Raw genomic sequence first — 18132 nt, forward strand, 5'->3', positions numbered from 1 at the left:
GTGCCGCGGAGCGGCTGGGCCCGTGAGCCATGGCCGCTGAGCCTGCGCGTCCGGAGCCTGTGCTCCGCAACGGGAGAGGCCACAACAGTGAGAGGCCCGTGTACCGCAAAAAAAACCAAAAAACAAAAGAAAAAAACAACCTCTCAGAGATCTTGTATGTATAGCCCTTACTGTATTTATCCTTTTCTATACCGGTCTAGTGATGGAATTAATAAAATATGAACAAAATGGCCCATAAACTTGCAATACTCTAGGAAGAAACTCATGTATTTTACAACAAATGATCCTCAAAGATCAGAACTCAAGGCGTTATTTATAAGAAATATTAACGTGTACTGAAAAAATTTAAAGTCGTATGTAGTTCTATTCACAAATTCTAACTGGGTAAGAATGAATACAAACTCTATAAACAACATGTTATATTTTAATATCACACAAAGAAAGCTGAAAATGAAATTAACCATTACAACTTGAAGCTCTCACATAATTCGTTCCTATAATTCAGAGATAAAAATCCAAATATGCTTAGGATATGGGCATGAAAATCATACTGGATGCTAATCCCAGCGCAAATGAAACAAATTCAAACTATCTGACAGGTGTGCAAATCAAACCTCATTGCCTACTATCATTCCTTTAACTAAAGCAGAAATAAATGTTGTCAAACAAAGAGGGAACATGAATGGATTTTAGAACAGAAAGTATTTGATAGCAATTCTCATCCTCTTTAAGAGATAAGGTTGTCAGAGAACAAGAACTGGCAAAAAAAAAAAAGTCCTTTCACACTCTGGAAAGATGTAGTATTTGCAAGCCTGTTATTTTTCTTTGATACATAAGGTTAGAAAAAGAAGAAATACTGCAGGCCAAATTGATGTAAGGAAACAATGATACAGCAAACAATAAATAATTGAAACATTATAAATACCTTTATAAAACAGAAAAAATCATTAGTCTGAGGTAAGTTCTTTTTAAAGTGATAAAATGTATTCAAATGGCCATATATGAAAGAACACTAAAATTTCTTAACTTTAGATTCATTGCTTTCTTTCACATCCTCATTTAGTCAGTCACCACATCCTGACAACTTTTGCTGAAAAAGTTTCCCTAACTCCTCAGAATTCACTATCAAATGCCTATGATCCTGTGATAATTTTCTAATTTTGTTATCTTCCCATCAAGTTTTTTTTTCCCCCTAAAAGAATCATTTGCATCCCTGCCTTACTCAAAAACCTCCAAAAGTTTCCTCATTTCTTGTAGACTAAAGTTAAAACATCCCCATTTCACAATGTGCAGTATCAGTATACAGTCCCAAGCTTCTACTAGAGGCATAATAATCTCCTCTCTTATTTCCAGGATACAGCATGTTACTGTGCATTTTCACTCCTCTATTTCAGCTCCACCCTCCAAGTTATACTACGGAGATACTATGGGTGGCCTCTGTCCACCCATCCAAATCTCTCTGTAAGGCAAACAACATTTCCTGAGCATTTACTGTGCTCCAAGCACAAACACATCATCTCAAGCTTCACCATCTTTTCAAGCTCTTTCAGGCTGTAAAGGAGTTCTCCCTAATGATTCCCCTCCATTTAGCATGAAGGAGGAGAGAGATGCTCATTTACTCCATCATTTTATTTTATTTTATTTTAATAAATTTATTTATTTATTTTTGGCTGCGTTGGGTCTTCGTTGCTGCACACAGGCTTTCTCTAGTTGCGGCGAGCGGGGGCTACTCTTCGTTGTGGTGCGCGGGCTTCTCAATGCGGTGGCTTCTCTTGCTGCGGAGCATGGGCTCTAGGCGCGCGGGCTTCAGCAGTTGTGGCTCGCGGGCCCTAGAGCGCAGGCTCAGTAGTTGTGGCGCACGCAGGGGGCTTAGCTGCTCCGCGGCATGTGGGATCTTCCCAAACCAGGGTTCAAACCCGTGTCCCCTGCATTGGCAGGCGGATTCTTAACCACTGCACCACCAGGGTAGTCTCTACTCCATCATTTTAAATCACACTGATATCGCCGTGGTAAGTCAAATGAGTACCAGAGACTAAGGCTAGCAATGAAAAATAAGAGTTCATTCATTCATTCATCACATATCTGAGCTATTACCATGTGCCAAACACAGTTCGGGGTGTGACAGGCAAGGAGCATAGTCTCGAGAAATGTGACTGTGCGTGTGCTGGGGAAAAGGAGGTAACCAACACTGAACACAGAATCACTTTGGACTCTTGACAAGTGCTTTGAAGAATATAATACAGGTTCGACTGGCTAGCGAATAAGCAAAAGAAAGCTACCTCAGAGAGGCAGACAGGACGGGCCTCTCAGATTTAACTGATGAAAACTCAGCCATATGATATAAGTTTTAAAAAATCTAACAAACCAAGGTCCCTACATTTTACTTGAGTTTCGGATACTGTCACAATCACATTTTGAACATACATATGCCTTATGAAACCCTCCTAAAAGGCAACACTCCCCAATATGAAAAAGTAAAGCACAAATACTGTGCTCACTAAAGGGCTAATCAAGATAGCTGTCTTTACAAAACAAAACAAAACGAAAGACATTTGCTGACCGTTTCACGAGACCAGGTCATGCTCTAAAAGAACACTCCAGTCCACGGCCTCCCCTCCCCTGAGTTCAGAGCTCTCTCAGCTCTCCTGAGAACTTCATAAGAACCAACAACCTAAAAGAACACTTTAAGGGTACGCAGAGACCGGTTCTACTTTCTGGCTGAGAAAATTCTAACAGGAAGCAGACACTCAACTTCCTTATACAGACTGATAACTAAAATCAGTTTCACCAAGAGAAGATGCAGAAATTTTTCAGTTTGGGGTTAAATGCACCGCTCACATTGGGAGACACCAAGAGAGGGCCCCAGAAAAACCAGGTCGTGGGGAAAGGAGATCCATGCCAGGCAGGTTCGGGCTCTTAATTGGCTGAAAAACACTGGGCGTCCCTTAACTAATCTTCTCGTCTGCAAACGAGCATAACAATGAGTCCTGCCTCTCAAGATAACTGAAGCTCTAATGAGAAGGCCGTAAAGAACTTTAAAAGGTGCACGGGGTGGGACAGTCTCAAGTCGCTGAAACTACTTTAAGGAGGAGCGCAAGCGGGAGCCGCGCAAACCTTACCTTGACCAGCCACACTCCGGTGTTCTGCTTGGCGCCCGTCAGATCCAGTTCCCCGCGCTCGGCCATGGGTCTGTCGCCAGCGGAGGCGTGCGGGCCAGAGCAGCGGCCCCGGAAGCTGGGGGACTGCGGAACGAGGGACCGGAGCACAGGGCAAGCCGGAGCCGGTGGCTGACTGTGAATAGTCGGGGTCCACCTGCTGGGACGCTGGGATCCCGGGAAAAGAACACGCCGCCAGGAGCCGGGAACTGCGCCTGCGCGCTGCTACCGTCAGTACGGCGCGCTGCTGCAGACAAACTTCCTGAGCAGGCAACTTCTTGAGTGGGTGTGGCTACTGCCGTGGGCTGTGCCCGAGTGATTAGAGCATAAGGTGGGATGGGCCAAAACGTCAGCAATACTTTCAAAGACTAGGTCAGCGTAACTGAAGAGAGAAGGTGTCAAAACAGAAAAATGGGGTTCAAAGAGACAGAGGCTGTCAGTATCTGTCCAACCCTGGCCAAGGAGAGAGAGACAGCATTTGGAGGACAGGGTAGGAGTAATAAAGTGAATTAGCACAAGTGGTCTCAATTGAAAGGCACCCTGAACACCTCCAATTAAACAAGCAGAGTACACCCCTTTTAGACTCCAAAACCCGGAGCCCTGTAATTAGGTCAATGACAATAGACATGTAACAGACAAATCTGATTGTTAAACTTGCCTGCTTATAGAATTTCCTCTCTCTCTTCTTGCCTCTAGAATAAAATTCAATCCTCTCCACACAGGCCCTCTCAGTTTGATACCTGCCACTCAATGCACCACACATCCAACCACACCTAACCCATCAGACCTCCCTGAATACAGCAGAATGTTCCTCAATTATTTCAGAGCCTCTGCACACTGGATTCCCTTTACTCAGATGCCCTATTCTTCCCTTACCCTCATTCTCACCTCTGTCTTGTGATTGGCAGACTCCTACTTAGGTGTCAAGACTAATGGAAATGTCACTTCCTATGAGATCTTTTATCAACTCCCCCAGAGGAAGTTTCATTTTTCTTCACATCACAGTGTGCGATACTTAGCACTATGCACTATAACATACATGTTTACATGCTGCCTTTGCTTTCTAGACTATGAGCTCCTCCTAGGCAGAAATAGTGTTCTATTCATTTTTTATTCACAGCATCTGGCACAATGCTTGACACCCTGTCAGATTTCAACAGGCTTTGGCTGAATGAACATTTGCTGGAAGAGAAACAGTAAGATATGGTAAGAATGGCAAGTAATGTATTGAATCCTGCATCAGAACCGTACACATAATTGAAGAAATTCCATGTCTGTGCAGCATAGGGCTAGGAAAAGCTGTCAGGTCTCTGAGATCAGCTGGGAAAACTAACAGGAAAAATAGGAGACGAGGCACGTGTTAGAAAGGAAGATTGCATTCTTGTGTTACAGCTTGGGAAATGGCCTTAAAAGATATAAAGGACAAGTTGATAAAGAGAGCTGCCTTAAGCTTTGATCAAATAGAAGGAATAAATTAAAATATGAGACCATAAGAGAAGAGACTTAATGTAGTCTGGATGACCCTAGTAATGAACTTTAGAGTAAAGGATTAGAACCTTGGCCTTGATCTGTGGCTTATGGGAAGCCTAAAAAGGTGTGTGTGTGTGTGTGTGTGTGTGTGTGTGTGTTTACAGGGATTGGGGGAGAACAAATAGCTAAAGAAGAAGAAATGCCTAGAGAAGAAAGGAAAAAGTGAATATTTTTAAATGATTATATAAGGAAGAAGAAAAACAAACTTATTGAGCACCTCATCCTCCTACATTGCTGAATAAAGAACAGACTTCTCGGGCTTCCCTGGTGGCGCAGTGGTTGAGAGTCCGCCTGCTGATGCAGGGGACACGGGTTTGTGCCCCGGTCCGGGAGGATCCCACGTGCCGCGGAGCGGCTGGGCCTGTGAGCCATGGCCGCTGAGCCTGCGCATACGGAGCCTGTGCTCTGCAACGGGAGAGGCCACAACGGTGAGAGGCCTGCGTACCGCAAAAAAACAAAAAAAAAACAAAAAAAAAAACAGACTTCTCCTATCTGTCCTTTTCAAATTTCCTTCCAGCTTGAAGAGGATGCTTATGAGCTGTGAGAGGAAAGGAGGATGTGGTCTCCATGAAGCAGATTCACAGATTTACTTTGGAGACCAGCAAGGTAACATATATTACAGCTAGATCCTTCACCCTCCTAAGGGCCCATTATATGCCAGACATCGATAATTTTGGCCCAATCCAGCTTTATGTTCTTTCCACCATGATCCCATACCCTTAATATCCATTCCCACACAGGATCTATGGATTTCTGCTTGTGGTCAGTTAGGCATATCCAGTGCAGATATTTTAGGTATCTCTATTGCCCAATCATGCCAGAGACCATTAGTGTTCTCTTTACTACTTGAAATAGAGTCATTAGCACCTTTAAATCTAATTAGATTAGACAGCCAGTTCCAAAAAACCCAGAACCAATTTAGGAAAACCTATTCTTAACACCCTGTTCCTCTAGGATCACTCTCAGTACCAAATAAGTATTAGTCAGGGTTCTCCAGAGAAACACATGATAGATAAATAGATAGATAGATAGATAGATAGATAGATAGATAGATAGGCATTTACTGTATAGGAATTGGCTCACATGATTATGGAGGCTGAGAAGTCCTAAGATCTGCATTTGGCAAGCTGAAGACCAGGAGAGCCAAAGGTATGCTTCTAGTCTGAGTTCAAAGGCCTGAGAGGCAGGAGAGGTGATGGTGTAAGTTCCAGTCCAAATCTGAAGGCAGGAGATGATTAATGTCCCAGCTTGAAGACAGGCAGAGAGAGTGCATTCTCCCTTACTGAACCTTTTTTTCTACTTTGGCCTTCAACTGATTGGGTGAAGCTCACCCATATTGGGGAGGACAATCTACTTTACTCACTCTACTGATTCAAAGGTTAATTCATCCAGAAATACCCTCACAGACACACGCACAATAACGTTGGACCAAATGTCTGGACAAACAGGCCCAGTCAGGTTGGCACATAAAATTAACCATCACAGACAGATACAGAGGTCACCACACAAAAAGGAAACTCACAAATTCTTTACTCTCCCAGATGATTGACTAGTCAAGTTTTTTTTAATGGAAAATGTCAATACCTTGTCTTATTATTATTAATGTAAGTATGTGATGCCAAAGAAATGAAGGTCATTTTACAAACTCAGAATTTTGGAAAATACATGAAATTTCCATTTTATTACAGTTTTATACCACATTAGTTCAAATGCATTTCTCTACAGTTCCTTCAACAGAGCTCCTCTGGAATTATTTCAGTCATCCTTAACATGTGACTTTACCAAAGACTTTGAATGTAAAACGTATAAAATTTCAAATTACTAACTTTTAATTATGAATGGGATAAGAAATAAAGTCATCAGATGATGGCTGGGGATATTAATTTCCAACACGACACTTTGTTGAAATGTTTTTTCTGATACCCCAGATATAAATGAGAACCTTCAAAAAAAAAAGGCAGAACCAAAGTACAATAAAGAAGCCTCCGCAGCTTAAGCCTTCCATAGTCCTAAACCTCTGACAGAAGCTAGGCAAAGCATCTTTCTTGCAAATTAAGTGGGTTTCCAGTATTTCCATGTAGTTGAGCTTTCAGGGACAGACACTCAAGCATATCCTTAGGATATACCATCTTGGCTCTGGTTGTATTAATTATGCCTGAAGAGTTTAATACCCATCCAAGTCCAAAGGTGGAAGAACACATAAACGGTTATGGTAATCAACAAGAGCAGACTGTAAAAGCACACCACAGAGGCCGAGTATAACAGTCCTGCTAAAGAGACCAATGGAATAAGGACAGTCAATGTAGGAAGAGACAGAAACATTCTTTTCCTCCACTTTTTACACACCACTCTGACTTTTTTTTTAGGAAAGATTTATTTATTTTATTTATTTCGTTGCTGCATGCAGTCTTTCTCTAGTTGTGGCGAGCGGGGGCTACTCTTTGTTGCGGTGTGCAGGCTTCTCATTGCGGTGGCTTCTCTTGTTGCAGAGCACGGGCTCTAGGCGTGCTGGCTTCAGTAGTTGTGGCACACGGGCTCAGCAGTTGTGGCTCGTGGGCTCAGTAGTTGTGGCTCATGGCCTCTAGAGCACAAGCTCAGTAGTTGTGGCACATGGGTCTAGTTGCTCCACGGCATCTGGGATCATCCCGGACCAGGGATCGAACTCGTGTCCCCTGCATTGTTAGGCGGATTCTCAACCACTGTGCCACCAGGGAAGTACCCCCTCTGACTTTTTAAAAGGTGGATGGTATTTAGAAAATTTAGTTGTGCTGTTGTTTTCAAGTATGACCTAATGCTGCTTCATTTCTTCTTGCTTCTTATTTTGATGTGTCATCCTAGCTGCCTGTGGTATCATATTAGGAATCCCATCAATAGTTGGATAGGCTATTCCTAACTCTTCGTTAATCAATTCATTGGTCGGTGCTTCACATCTGAGTGGCTTCTTGGAGAGCGGGCACACCAGGAACTGCAGCAGCACTGGGTCGAAGGTGCCGGGCGGTTTCCTCGCCCTCTCGCTCTTGTCTGTGGACGGCTGCGACACCAATGCGTGCAGATGCCTCTGGGCGCCCGCGGACGGCTCTGCGTGTGTATCCCGCAGCGCTGAGGCGAGCTGGCCGCACACTCCTCAGCATGTTCCAGCGGCCCGCGACCGGGCCTCTGCGCGCCCTTGACCACCCCCCTCAAGTTTTTATTAAATCTTTTAAGGCACAAATGCAAGCCAAGGAGGTAAGGCTCAAGAACTCACTAATGGCGGAAAAATTTTCAAGAACACGACATGTCTTGTAAATTTAGAACACCACAGTTCTATCATGTAGCCATTAGAGGATAAGCAGCAGTCATCAGAGGAGATGTTACAAGAGAGTTGAGGGAATTAGAATGATATTAACAGTAGCTGAGTCCACTCTCAGATTCTGTCCTTGGCCCTCCCATAGGGGCCCAGTATCCCTCTAGGCCAGAGATTCTCTTTGTTCATACTTAGAAACATTCTAGCAAGAGGAAGTATTACCTTCAGCAGCATTCATATAGGCAGAAAAACACCATCACAAAATTCTTTTTTAAAAATTTTTTTCTTCCAATTTTATTGAGATATAATTGACATACAGTACTGTATAAGTTTAAGGTATACATCATAATGATTTGACTTACAACCTGAAATGATTATCACAATAAGTTTAGGGAACATCCATTATCTCATATACATACAAAATCAAAGAAACAGAGAAAAATATTTTTCCTTGTGATGAGAACTCAGGATTTACCCTCTTGACAATGTTCATATATAACATTCAGCAGTGTTAATTATATTTATCATGTTGTACATTATATCCCTAGTGTTTATTTATCTCATAACTGGAATTTGTAACTTTTGCAAAATCCTTCTCAAAAAGCCAGACTTACTCTGTATTGGTTATTTTCATTCAAAAATTACAAATGGGGCTTCCCTGGTGGCGCAGTGGTTGAGAGTCCGCCTACCGATGCAGGGGACATGGGTTCGTGCCCCGGTCCGGGAAGATCCCACATGTCGTGGAGCGGCTGGGCCCGTGAGCCATGGCCGCTGAGCCTGCGCATCCGGAGCCTGTGCTCCGCAATGGGAAAGGCCACAACAGTGAGAGGCCCGCGTACTGCAAGGAAAAAAAAAAAGACTTAACACTACAATGTGAAAACTATGTGGTAACTGCATTAATTATATTGGGTCAAATAATTGAAAGGAAACATAAAAGATTTATTATAGGCAGTGGTGTGCTGGTAAATGTTTAACAACTGGATTTTTCTAACCCCCAGAAAAAGCCCTGGTTTGTAATGTTTGCCTGATTTTTTTTTTTTTTGAGGATTCAGTTTATTTATTTAAAAAAAAAATTTTTTTTTTTTTTGGCCACACCTTGCGGCTTAGTTCCCCGACCAGGGATCGAACCTGGACCCCCTGCAGTAGAACCGCAGAGTCCTAACCACTGGACTACCAGGGAAGTCCCTGTTTGCCTGATTTGCACTGTGAAGTTGGATGAGATGCATATTAGCATGGCATGGTATAGTATTTTCACCCTATGGCTACATTAGATGTAAATAGAGCGCATAGACAATCGTAAAATACAGTAAAATAATTGGGAAGTGATGAGTTTTTGGTTTTATTATCTTGGTGTTCAGTATAATTTATTTAATCATTAGTGTTCTGGAGAAAAGGGAGTAGCACGAGAACCTGCTGTATAGCATAGGGAACTCCACTTGGCTGTACAGCAGAAACTAACACAACATTATAAAATAACTATACCCCATTTTAAAAAAGAAAGGGAGTAGCATCTGCAAACCCCAAAGGGACCTATGTGTTGGTGTCTGTGGAGCGGGGGGAATGCCAGCAGGCAGGGCACAGTGAGTGAGTGACAAAGCAGTGACAGTGCCACCAGTTGGAGAGGGGATGGGAGGTCAGCCCATGCAAGGCCTCACAGGCCTTGTTCAGATCAAATATAAACTTCAAGAAGCAGGGGTTTTTTTTTTTTGGTTGCGCCGCGCGGCTTGCGGTATCTTAGTTCCCCGACCAGAGATCAGCCCAGGCCCTCAGTAGTGAAAGCGTGGAGTCCTACCCACTGGACTGCCAGGGCATTCGCTGAAGAAGAGTTTTAAGCCTGAGTATAAAATAATCACATTTACATTTTTTTTTTTTTTTTTTTTTTTTTTTTTTGCGGTACGCGGGCCTCTCACTGCTGTGGCCTCTCCTGTTGTGGAGCACAGGCTCCGGACGCGCAGGCTCAGCGGCCATGGCTCACGGGCCCAGCTGCTCCGCGGCATGTGGGATCTTCGCGGACCGGGGCACGAACCCGCGTCCTCTGCATCGGTAGGCGGACTCTCAACCACCGCGCCACCAGGGAAACTCCAAAATTACATTTTTAAAAAGATCTCTTTAGCTACTGTGGAAAAAAAAAGTGGAAAGTGCCAGAATGGAAACCAAGAGACTGGTTCAAACATTACTAAACTAATCCACGTTGGAAGGAGCAGTGGTTTGCATGAGGAAAGTGGAGATAAAGAGAAGTAGATGAACTGGAAACATATATATAGATTTAGGAGGTCGAATTGACAAGGCTTTGTGATTCCTTGCTGTGTAGCAAAACAGGACCATTTACTGGGCAGAAGACCTGAATAGATATTTTTCCAAAGAAGACATACAGATGGAAAATGGGCACATGAAAAGATGCTCAATATCACTAATCATCAGAGAAATGCAAATCAAAACCACAGTGAGATATCACTTCACACTTGTCAGAATGGTTATGATCTTAAAAGTCTACAAATAGGGCTTCCCTGGTGGCGCAGTGGTTGAGAGTCCGCCTGCTGATGCAGAGGACACGGATTCGTGCCCCGGTCTGGGAAGATCCCACATGCCGTGGAGCGGCTGGGCCCGTGAGCGATGGCCGTTGAGGCTGCGAGTCCGGATCCTGTGCTCCGCAACAGGAGAGGCCCCAAAAGTGAGAGGCCTGCGTACCGCAAAAAAAAAAAAAAAAAAAAAAAGTCTACAAATAAAAAACGCTGGCAAGGATATGGAGGAAAGGGACTATATGCTGTTGGTAGGAATGTAAATTGGGGCAGCCACTATGGAAAACAGAACGGAAGTTCTTCAAAAAACTAAAAATAGGGACTTCCCTGTGGTCCAGTGGCTGGGACTCCGCATTCCCAATGCAGGGGGCCTGGGTTCGACCCCTGGTTGGGGAACTGGATCCCACATGCACGCCGCAGCTAGGAGTCTGCATGCCGCAACTAAGAGATCCATGTACCACAGCAAAGATCCTGTGTGCTGCAACTAAGACCTGGCACAGCCAAAAAATAAGTTAATTAAATATTTTTAAAAATTAAAAAAAGGGGCTTCCCTGGTGGCGCAGTGGTTGGGGGTCCGTCTGCCAATGCAGGGGACAGGGGTTTGTGCCCCGGTCTGGGAGGATCCCACATGCTGCGGAGCGGCTGGGACCGTGAGCCATGGCTGCTGAGCCTGTGCATCCGGAGCCTGTGCTCCGCAACGGGAGAGGCCACAACAGTGTGAGGCCCGCGTACCGCAAAAAAAATAATAAATAAATAAATAAAATAAAATAAAAATAAAATAAAAATAGGGACTTCCCTGGTGGTTCAGTGGTAAAGAATCTGCCTTACAACGCAGGGGACACAGGTTCAATCCCTGGTCGGGGAACTAAGTTCCCACGTGCCATGGGGCAACTAAGCCCGTGCACCACAACTACTGAGCTCGCATGCCTCAAACTATTATGTATAAAATAAACATCAAGGATATATTGTATAGTACAGGGAAATATAGACATTATTTTGTAGTAACTTTAAATGGGGTATAATCTATAAAAATATCGAATCACTGCATTATACATCTGAAACTAATGAAATTTTGTAAATCAACTATACTTCAATGAAAAAAAAATAGGACCATGTACCAAGTGATAACTCAGTACAAGAAAATAGGACAAAAGACACACACATAAACACACATAGCTTTGCTCCTTCTGGGAGATGAGACAAGACTGCATGTATTTTCCTTGATGGATAACACAATTCAGTTGAATTGCTTTTGTTAAGTGTCTTATGTCTGATGTAACATATGGTTACTGTGGCCTGCTAAAAGCCCTCAGTCTCAGTAAGTCAGTTTAATTGCCCATTAGGGATTACTCTGGGAATAAAGTGTTAAATAAAGCATGAGAAAATTTAATTTGTCATTGCTGTAATGAAGTCCAATTTGTTTTCATATATGATTTACCAAAACATTTATATCATACTTTATATATTAAATAAAATTATAGTTAGGAAACAGCACTGAAATCCTTGATCGAAGTGCCCAGATAAAAATCACAAATAACAATAAGTCCTAAAATATCATATTAAACAGATGCATCCTCACTAGTGTTCAGATTTTGAAGCCAGGGAGGCCATGTGTGCTGAATATCAATGAGGAATTATGTCCATATTCCTGCTAAGAGCAAAAGCGAGGCCCTTCCTTATTGATGGATCTGACTTCCCACCCAAATACACAAACATCAGGGACAGGAATAGTTTTCACATGCAGGGTGAGGTGAAAATATTAGCTAAAGCAAGGATGTGCCTACCCATCAATGGGTAAAGTCGAAAGTTCAGTTTAAGGCTCCTTTCTATAAGTAGAGCTCTTGCAATAGCTTTGCCAATGCATTTTTTACTTCTCTCTCATGTAACAACTGAGATGATGATGGCTCTGCTCCATGTACTTGCTGGGAACCTAGGGTTCTTCCATCTTATTATTTCGTCATCTCTGGGGTGTTGTCCTCCTCTGCATGATGGACCACAAAGTCTGCATCTTCCAACCAGCAGGAGAAGGAAAAGGGGAAAAGAATTATACATCACTTTGGCCAGAGCTTCAAAATATTTTTTTTTCATGGCAGCATTATTCACAAGAGCCAAGAGGTGGAAGAAACTCAAGTGTCCAAGAATAGGTGAATGGATAAACAAAATGTGGCCTATACATACAATGGGGTATTATTCAGCGTTAAAAAAGGAATGAAATTCTGTCACCTGCTGCAACATGGATGAACCTCAATGACATTATTCTAAGTGAAATATGCCAGTCACAGAAATATGAGTATGTGTGATTCCATGACAAGAGGTACCTAGAGTAGTCAAACTCATAAAAACATGGCAGAAGAAAAGGTAGAATAGAGGTTGCCAGGGGCTAGAAGCGGGGAACAGGAGTTGTAGTTTAATGACTACAGAGTTTCAGTCTTGCAAGATGCGAGAATTTTGGAGCTGTATGATGGTGACGGTTGCACAGAAATGTGAATGAACTTAATGCCACTTAATGAATAAGATGGTAAATGTTCTGTATATTGTACCACAATTTTTAAAAACACCTAAAATTAAAAAAAAAAAAAATTGTAGTCTGAATTGGGATCCAAATAAGGGCCATATGTTGTGACTGGTTGAAATGTCTCTTAGTTCTCAGTCTCCTCTGTCTTTCTCTGTCTCAGTCTCGTTGTTAAAGAAACTAGATTAGTTTCTTAGATATAGTTCTTTAACTATACACTTTTCTACATTCTGTATTTTACTCATTGCATCTGAGGGTATCATTTATGATGTTTCTCCTTCCCTTTTATTTCCTACAAACTGCTAGTTAGATCTTGAGGCATGATCAGACTCGGGCTTGATTTTGGTGGAGGTAAAGATGATTTCCTTCCTGTGTGCTCTTGTGCACTTCCAGCCAGAGAGAGATCACATCTAGCTTTCTTTCTTCTTGCGATGTTGGCAACCATCGATGAATATTGCTTAGACCCAACAATTCATTAGGGATTGCAAAACTGTTATATTCCAGGTGCTGGGCTGAGTCACTGCTGTCCTGGGACAGAGGCTGCCCCAGAGGAGCCAGTGGGGACCAGGGCTGAGGGGTTGAGGCACATTAACCACCGACCCACCCACCATTGGCTTAGGCTCCCCATGTGGATTCATTGACACAATGACTCAAGGTTACTGTGTGTGGGTTTATTTGGATGGACTATCTCTTAGGTACTACATTAAACATTTTTACCTACATTAACAGAGACACTTTTAGGCTGGAGGAGTACTCCAGGGAGTTCAGCTCTCAATCCACCTGTAGTACTCTGATGCCCAGTCTTGCATCCTCTTCATCCTTCAACCCCAAAGCCATAGCCTTTTCTGTTTTATTTTCCTGCAACATCCTTTGATCACCAACCAAGAAGAGCTTCCATGGCCTATTAAAATTGGAGCTCCCAAATTTGCTACTGGCTGATTGCCTAATTGTTTTTGTTTCTACACATAATAGATTTCTACAGCATTTGCCTCTCAAGCATCCAGAAAGAAAAGCACTGTCTCTGCTAAACTAAGAGAATCAAGTGCAGAGTAACTCCATTCAATTTGCACAAAAGTTCGGCTCTGCGTGGAGATAAACTAGGCTGGGTCACAAGTCTGCTCTGTAAGTAGCTGCCCCATGTGGACACATCTCTGCAATGCCTCAGGACCAGAAAACAAGCTATTTGTTTACTGTCCTCTGGGAGGACAGTACTGATCAAGACGGAATGACTCCTGAGAGGAGTCAGTAGTTAGTGATATTTCTGTTCCACTGCTATTTTATTTTTCTGGCTTCAAGGCTCAGATTCAACTCTAGCAGGAGAGAAAACCCTCAGCAATTACTTATTATTTTATATCCTTTTGTTCCTATGTACTCCTCATTAATAAAATAATGAGAATTTGCCTATTTCCTGAATCCAAAGAGCATTATGTAAATCACACTTTAAAACTGATTTTGTTATATTGATTCTTTTGCAATTCCTTCCAGCTTGCAGAGACCTTGAGCCATGAATGCTTTCTTGTGAAAAGGATGTTAATTGCTTTCCCTGGGGTCAAACACGCTCTTTGTAAATCAGGAATCCAATACTCACTAAGAACCCAGATGAAGAATTGACCATTAGTCTTACAAGAGTTATAATTGAGCATTTTTTTATTTAGCTCTAATGCAGATTTGTTTTCAATGGATTTTTTTTCTCTTCTATCATGTCTAAATAAAATAATTACTGTGAATCTTTAGACTCAGATTATTCATTTATTGTATGAGAATTCTTTCCAAAAATCTCTTCCCTCAATGACTAAAACGTCTCTCTCTCTCTCTCTCTCTCTCTCTCTCTCTCTCTCTCTCTCCCCCCCCCCCCCTCTCTCTCTCTCGCTCTCTCCCCCCGCCCCCCGCCCCCATCTGTCTGTCTTTTCTTGGGTCACTGATGATTTACAAAGTGAACTTAACAGTCCTGATTTTCTGTATTGGTTGTAGTGGTGGGGTTGGCAGGTGGTAGAGAGACAAATGCCAGGATGAAAATTCCTGTCCGTATCCAGACAGATTTAACCAATATCCTCTTGTGTGACTAGGCAGACTAGAGCACCTGCTATGTTACTATTTGAATTTAGATGAACTTTCTACGTACTATTTAAATTCCACCAGGCAAGAAAAAGGAAAACTATAATACTTCTATTGAGAGAATGCCAGAGCAAGCTACTATTGGACGTGAGTTACTGTCTATCTTCCTGGGCAACTCCTGTTGCTGCCATTGGCTATGACTCTGGAGTGGTTTTAAAATATACCCCAACCTAATCAAACTTACAAGCTTTTGCACAGCAAAGGAAACCAAAAACAAAATGAAAAATCCTACAGAATGGGAGAAAATATTTGCAAACGATGTGACCAACAAGGGCTTAATTTCCAAAATATAAAAACAGCTCATACAACTCAAGAACAAAAAGACAAACAACCCAATCGAAAAATGGGCAGAAGACCTAAATAGACATTTCTCCAAAGAAGAAATACAGATGGCCAATAGGCACATGAAAAGATGCTCGACATCGTTAATTATTAGAGAAATGCAAATCAAAACTACAATGAGCTATCACCTTACACCAGTCAGAATGGCCATGATTTAAAAGTCTACAAATAACAAATGCTGGAGAGGGTGTGGAGAAAGGGGAACCCTCCCACACTGTTGGTGGGAACATAAGTTGGTGCAGCCACTGTGGAAAATAGTATGGAGGTTCCTCAGAAAAGTAAAAATAGAATTACCATATGATCCAGCAATCCCACTCCTGGGCATGTACCCAGACAAAACTGTAATTCAAAAAGATACATGCACCCCAATGTTCATAGCAGCACTATTCACAATAGCCAAAACATGGAAACAACCTAAATGTCCATTGATAGATGAATGGATAAAGAAGATGTGGTACATATATACAATGGAATACTACTCAGCCATAAAAAAGAATGAAATAATGCCATTTGCAGCAATGTGAATGCAACTAGAGATTATCATAACAAGTGAAGCAAGTCAGGAAGCCAAATACCATATGATATCACTTACATGTGGAATCTAAAATATAGCACAAACGAACCTATCTACAAAACAGAAACAGACTCACAGACATAGAGAACAGACTTGTGGTTGCCAAGGGGGAGGGGGTGGGGAAGGGAAGGACTGGGAGTGTGGGATTAGCAGATGTAAACTATTATATACAGGATGGATAAACAATAAGGTCCTCCAGTACAGCCCAGGGAACTATATTCAATGTCCTGTGATAAACCATAATGGAAAAGAACAGTAAAAAAAGAATGTCTGCATGTGCATAACTGAGTCACTTTGCTGTACAGCAGAGACTGGCACAGCACTGTAAATCAACTCTACTACAATAAAAAAAATAATTAAATTAAATTGAAAAGAAAACAAAATGGCACAAATGAACCTATCTATGAAACAGAAACAGAATCACGGACATAGAGAACAGGCTGGTGGTTGCTGAGGGGGAGGGGGCTGGGGGAGGGATGGAGTGGGAGTTTCGGGTTGGCAGATGGTAGCTTTTATACAGAGAATAGGTAAGAAAAACAAGGTCCTACTGTAGAGCACAGAGAACTACATTCAACATCCTATGATAAACCATATGGAAAAGAATATTTTAAAAAGAATGTATATATATGTATAACTGAATCACTTTGCTGTAAAGCAGAAATTAACATAACATTGTAAATCAACTAAATTTCAATAAAATAATATTAAAATTGAACAATAAAATAAAATATAACCCAATTCTTTGATACTCCTTCCTTCAAAATGTGAAGCCTAGGACCCCTACCCCTTGATACAGTGACTCACTTCAAACAAAAAGAATGCTATGAAAGTGAAATTATATGATTTCCATGGCTAGGATAACAAGGCTAGCGTTCCACCTGTTCCTCTCTCTCTTTCTCTCAGCAACTAGATGAGTCAGTTTATTTAGTATGCGTACGGTCCCCAAATGCTCATTTGTAAATGCAACAATTATAACACAATCCAATTTAAAAATCTCTACTCTAATGAATAAAACAAAATAGCCACTACCATAGGAAAATTCAGCTGTGTATGTTTTACGATGAAAATACTAATGGGAAGTTTAAAATTTATGGTTTAGAGCCTCATTATTCAAAGTGTGGTCCCCAGACTAACAATATCATATCACTTCAGAGCTTTGTGAGAAATGCAGAATTTAAAGCCCTACCCTAGACCTACTGAATCAGAATCTGCATTTTAAACATCCCCAGGTGATTCATATGCACTTGAAACTTTGAGAATGGAGGTGGGATGGGGGTGGTTAATTCATATACTCATTATTCAATAAATATTCATTGCACTGGGGATAGAGCAGTGAACAAGGCAAGTCAGAAACTTTCAGTTCTCTTCCAGCTCTAAAGCTTTACATTTTTAAAATCTAATTCTTTGACAGGTAGAATTATTTTTCTCTAGCTTTTCTCCTACTATCCCATGGTGACAGTACCATGAAACTCTGAATAGAAAAACAGGTGCCAGAGTAAGCGGGGTGGGGTGTGTGTGGAAATTCCTTCAAGATTATAACTCTACCCTAAAACTGGAGTACAAGTATGTGCATATACATTAAAACACCCACTACTGCCGCTGACAGCTTGCTACAAATTGTCTCCTTAAGGATTCCAAGGTTCTCTGACTCGAATTTCAAAATTGCTCCACAAATCGCTATGAAAGTTCACAGTATTTTGGAAACAGTGAGATTCTGACAGCATGTCAGGCATCCACTGTTGTGTCTTGCAAAGTTATATCTCTAATGCTAAGCCATGGTGCTAGAAAAAATGGCAGAGTTTCACCTACAAAGCCAAAACTTGCTATTTGCCACTAGCCACAGGTCTAGAAACATCTTTTATCCTTTAAATTTCATGAATAGGCCTTTAGGCAGTAAGAAAAAGAAAATGGGGAGAATAAATGGACAGAAAAAAGAAAAAGAAAGATGAAAAAGAAGTACAATACATCAGAACTAACCTCCATTCCTATTCACTGGTCCCAGGTGCCCCAGGCTGCCTGCCTTTGGTCTCACTCCTTCATTTAGCAGCCATGAAGAAAAAGCTAAAGCTATTATATTATTACTTTTTTTTTTTTTTTTTTTT

General features: G+C 41.8%; 2 protein-coding genes, 1 non-coding gene and 1 pseudogene across 3 annotated transcripts in view; all 4 read right to left on the reverse strand.

Annotated features, from left to right (window-relative positions):
* GTF2F2 (general transcription factor IIF subunit 2) overlaps nucleotides 1–3335 on the reverse strand; it is a 155073-nt gene extending 151738 nt beyond the window's left edge. The window contains exon 1 of the mRNA XM_007466461.1: nucleotides 3120–3335. Coding sequence (XP_007466523.1) covers nucleotides 3120–3185 — 66 coding nt within the window. The 5' untranslated portion in view covers nucleotides 3186–3335. The remainder of the gene's footprint in view (nucleotides 1–3119) is intronic.
* A 3495-nt stretch (nucleotides 3336–6830) lies between these two features.
* Nucleotides 6831–7007, reverse strand: LOC103078601 (phosphatidylinositol N-acetylglucosaminyltransferase subunit Y pseudogene; annotated as a pseudogene).
* A 466-nt stretch (nucleotides 7008–7473) lies between these two features.
* LOC103082712 (protein preY, mitochondrial-like) lies at nucleotides 7474–8206 on the reverse strand. The gene is made up of 2 exons (XM_007466474.1): nucleotides 8191–8206; nucleotides 7474–7805 (listed from the first exon to the last, which is right to left on the reverse strand). The coding sequence occupies exons 1-2, from the start codon at nucleotides 8204–8206 to the stop codon at nucleotides 7474–7476; spliced, it is 348 nt and encodes a 115-aa protein (XP_007466536.1).
* Nucleotides 8207–9075: 869 nt separating this feature from the next.
* TRNAR-UCU (transfer RNA arginine (anticodon UCU)) lies at nucleotides 9076–9148 on the reverse strand. The gene has a single exon. It is a non-coding gene; the product is annotated as a tRNA-Arg (tRNA).
* Between the last annotated feature and the right edge of the window lie 8984 nt (nucleotides 9149–18132).

The sequence above is a fragment of the Lipotes vexillifer genome, unplaced genomic scaffold, assembly GCF_000442215.2.
Source record: "Lipotes vexillifer unplaced genomic scaffold, Lipotes_vexillifer_v1.1 scaffold384, whole genome shotgun sequence".
In the NCBI taxonomy this organism is placed as follows: Eukaryota; Metazoa; Chordata; class Mammalia; order Artiodactyla; family Lipotidae; genus Lipotes; species Lipotes vexillifer.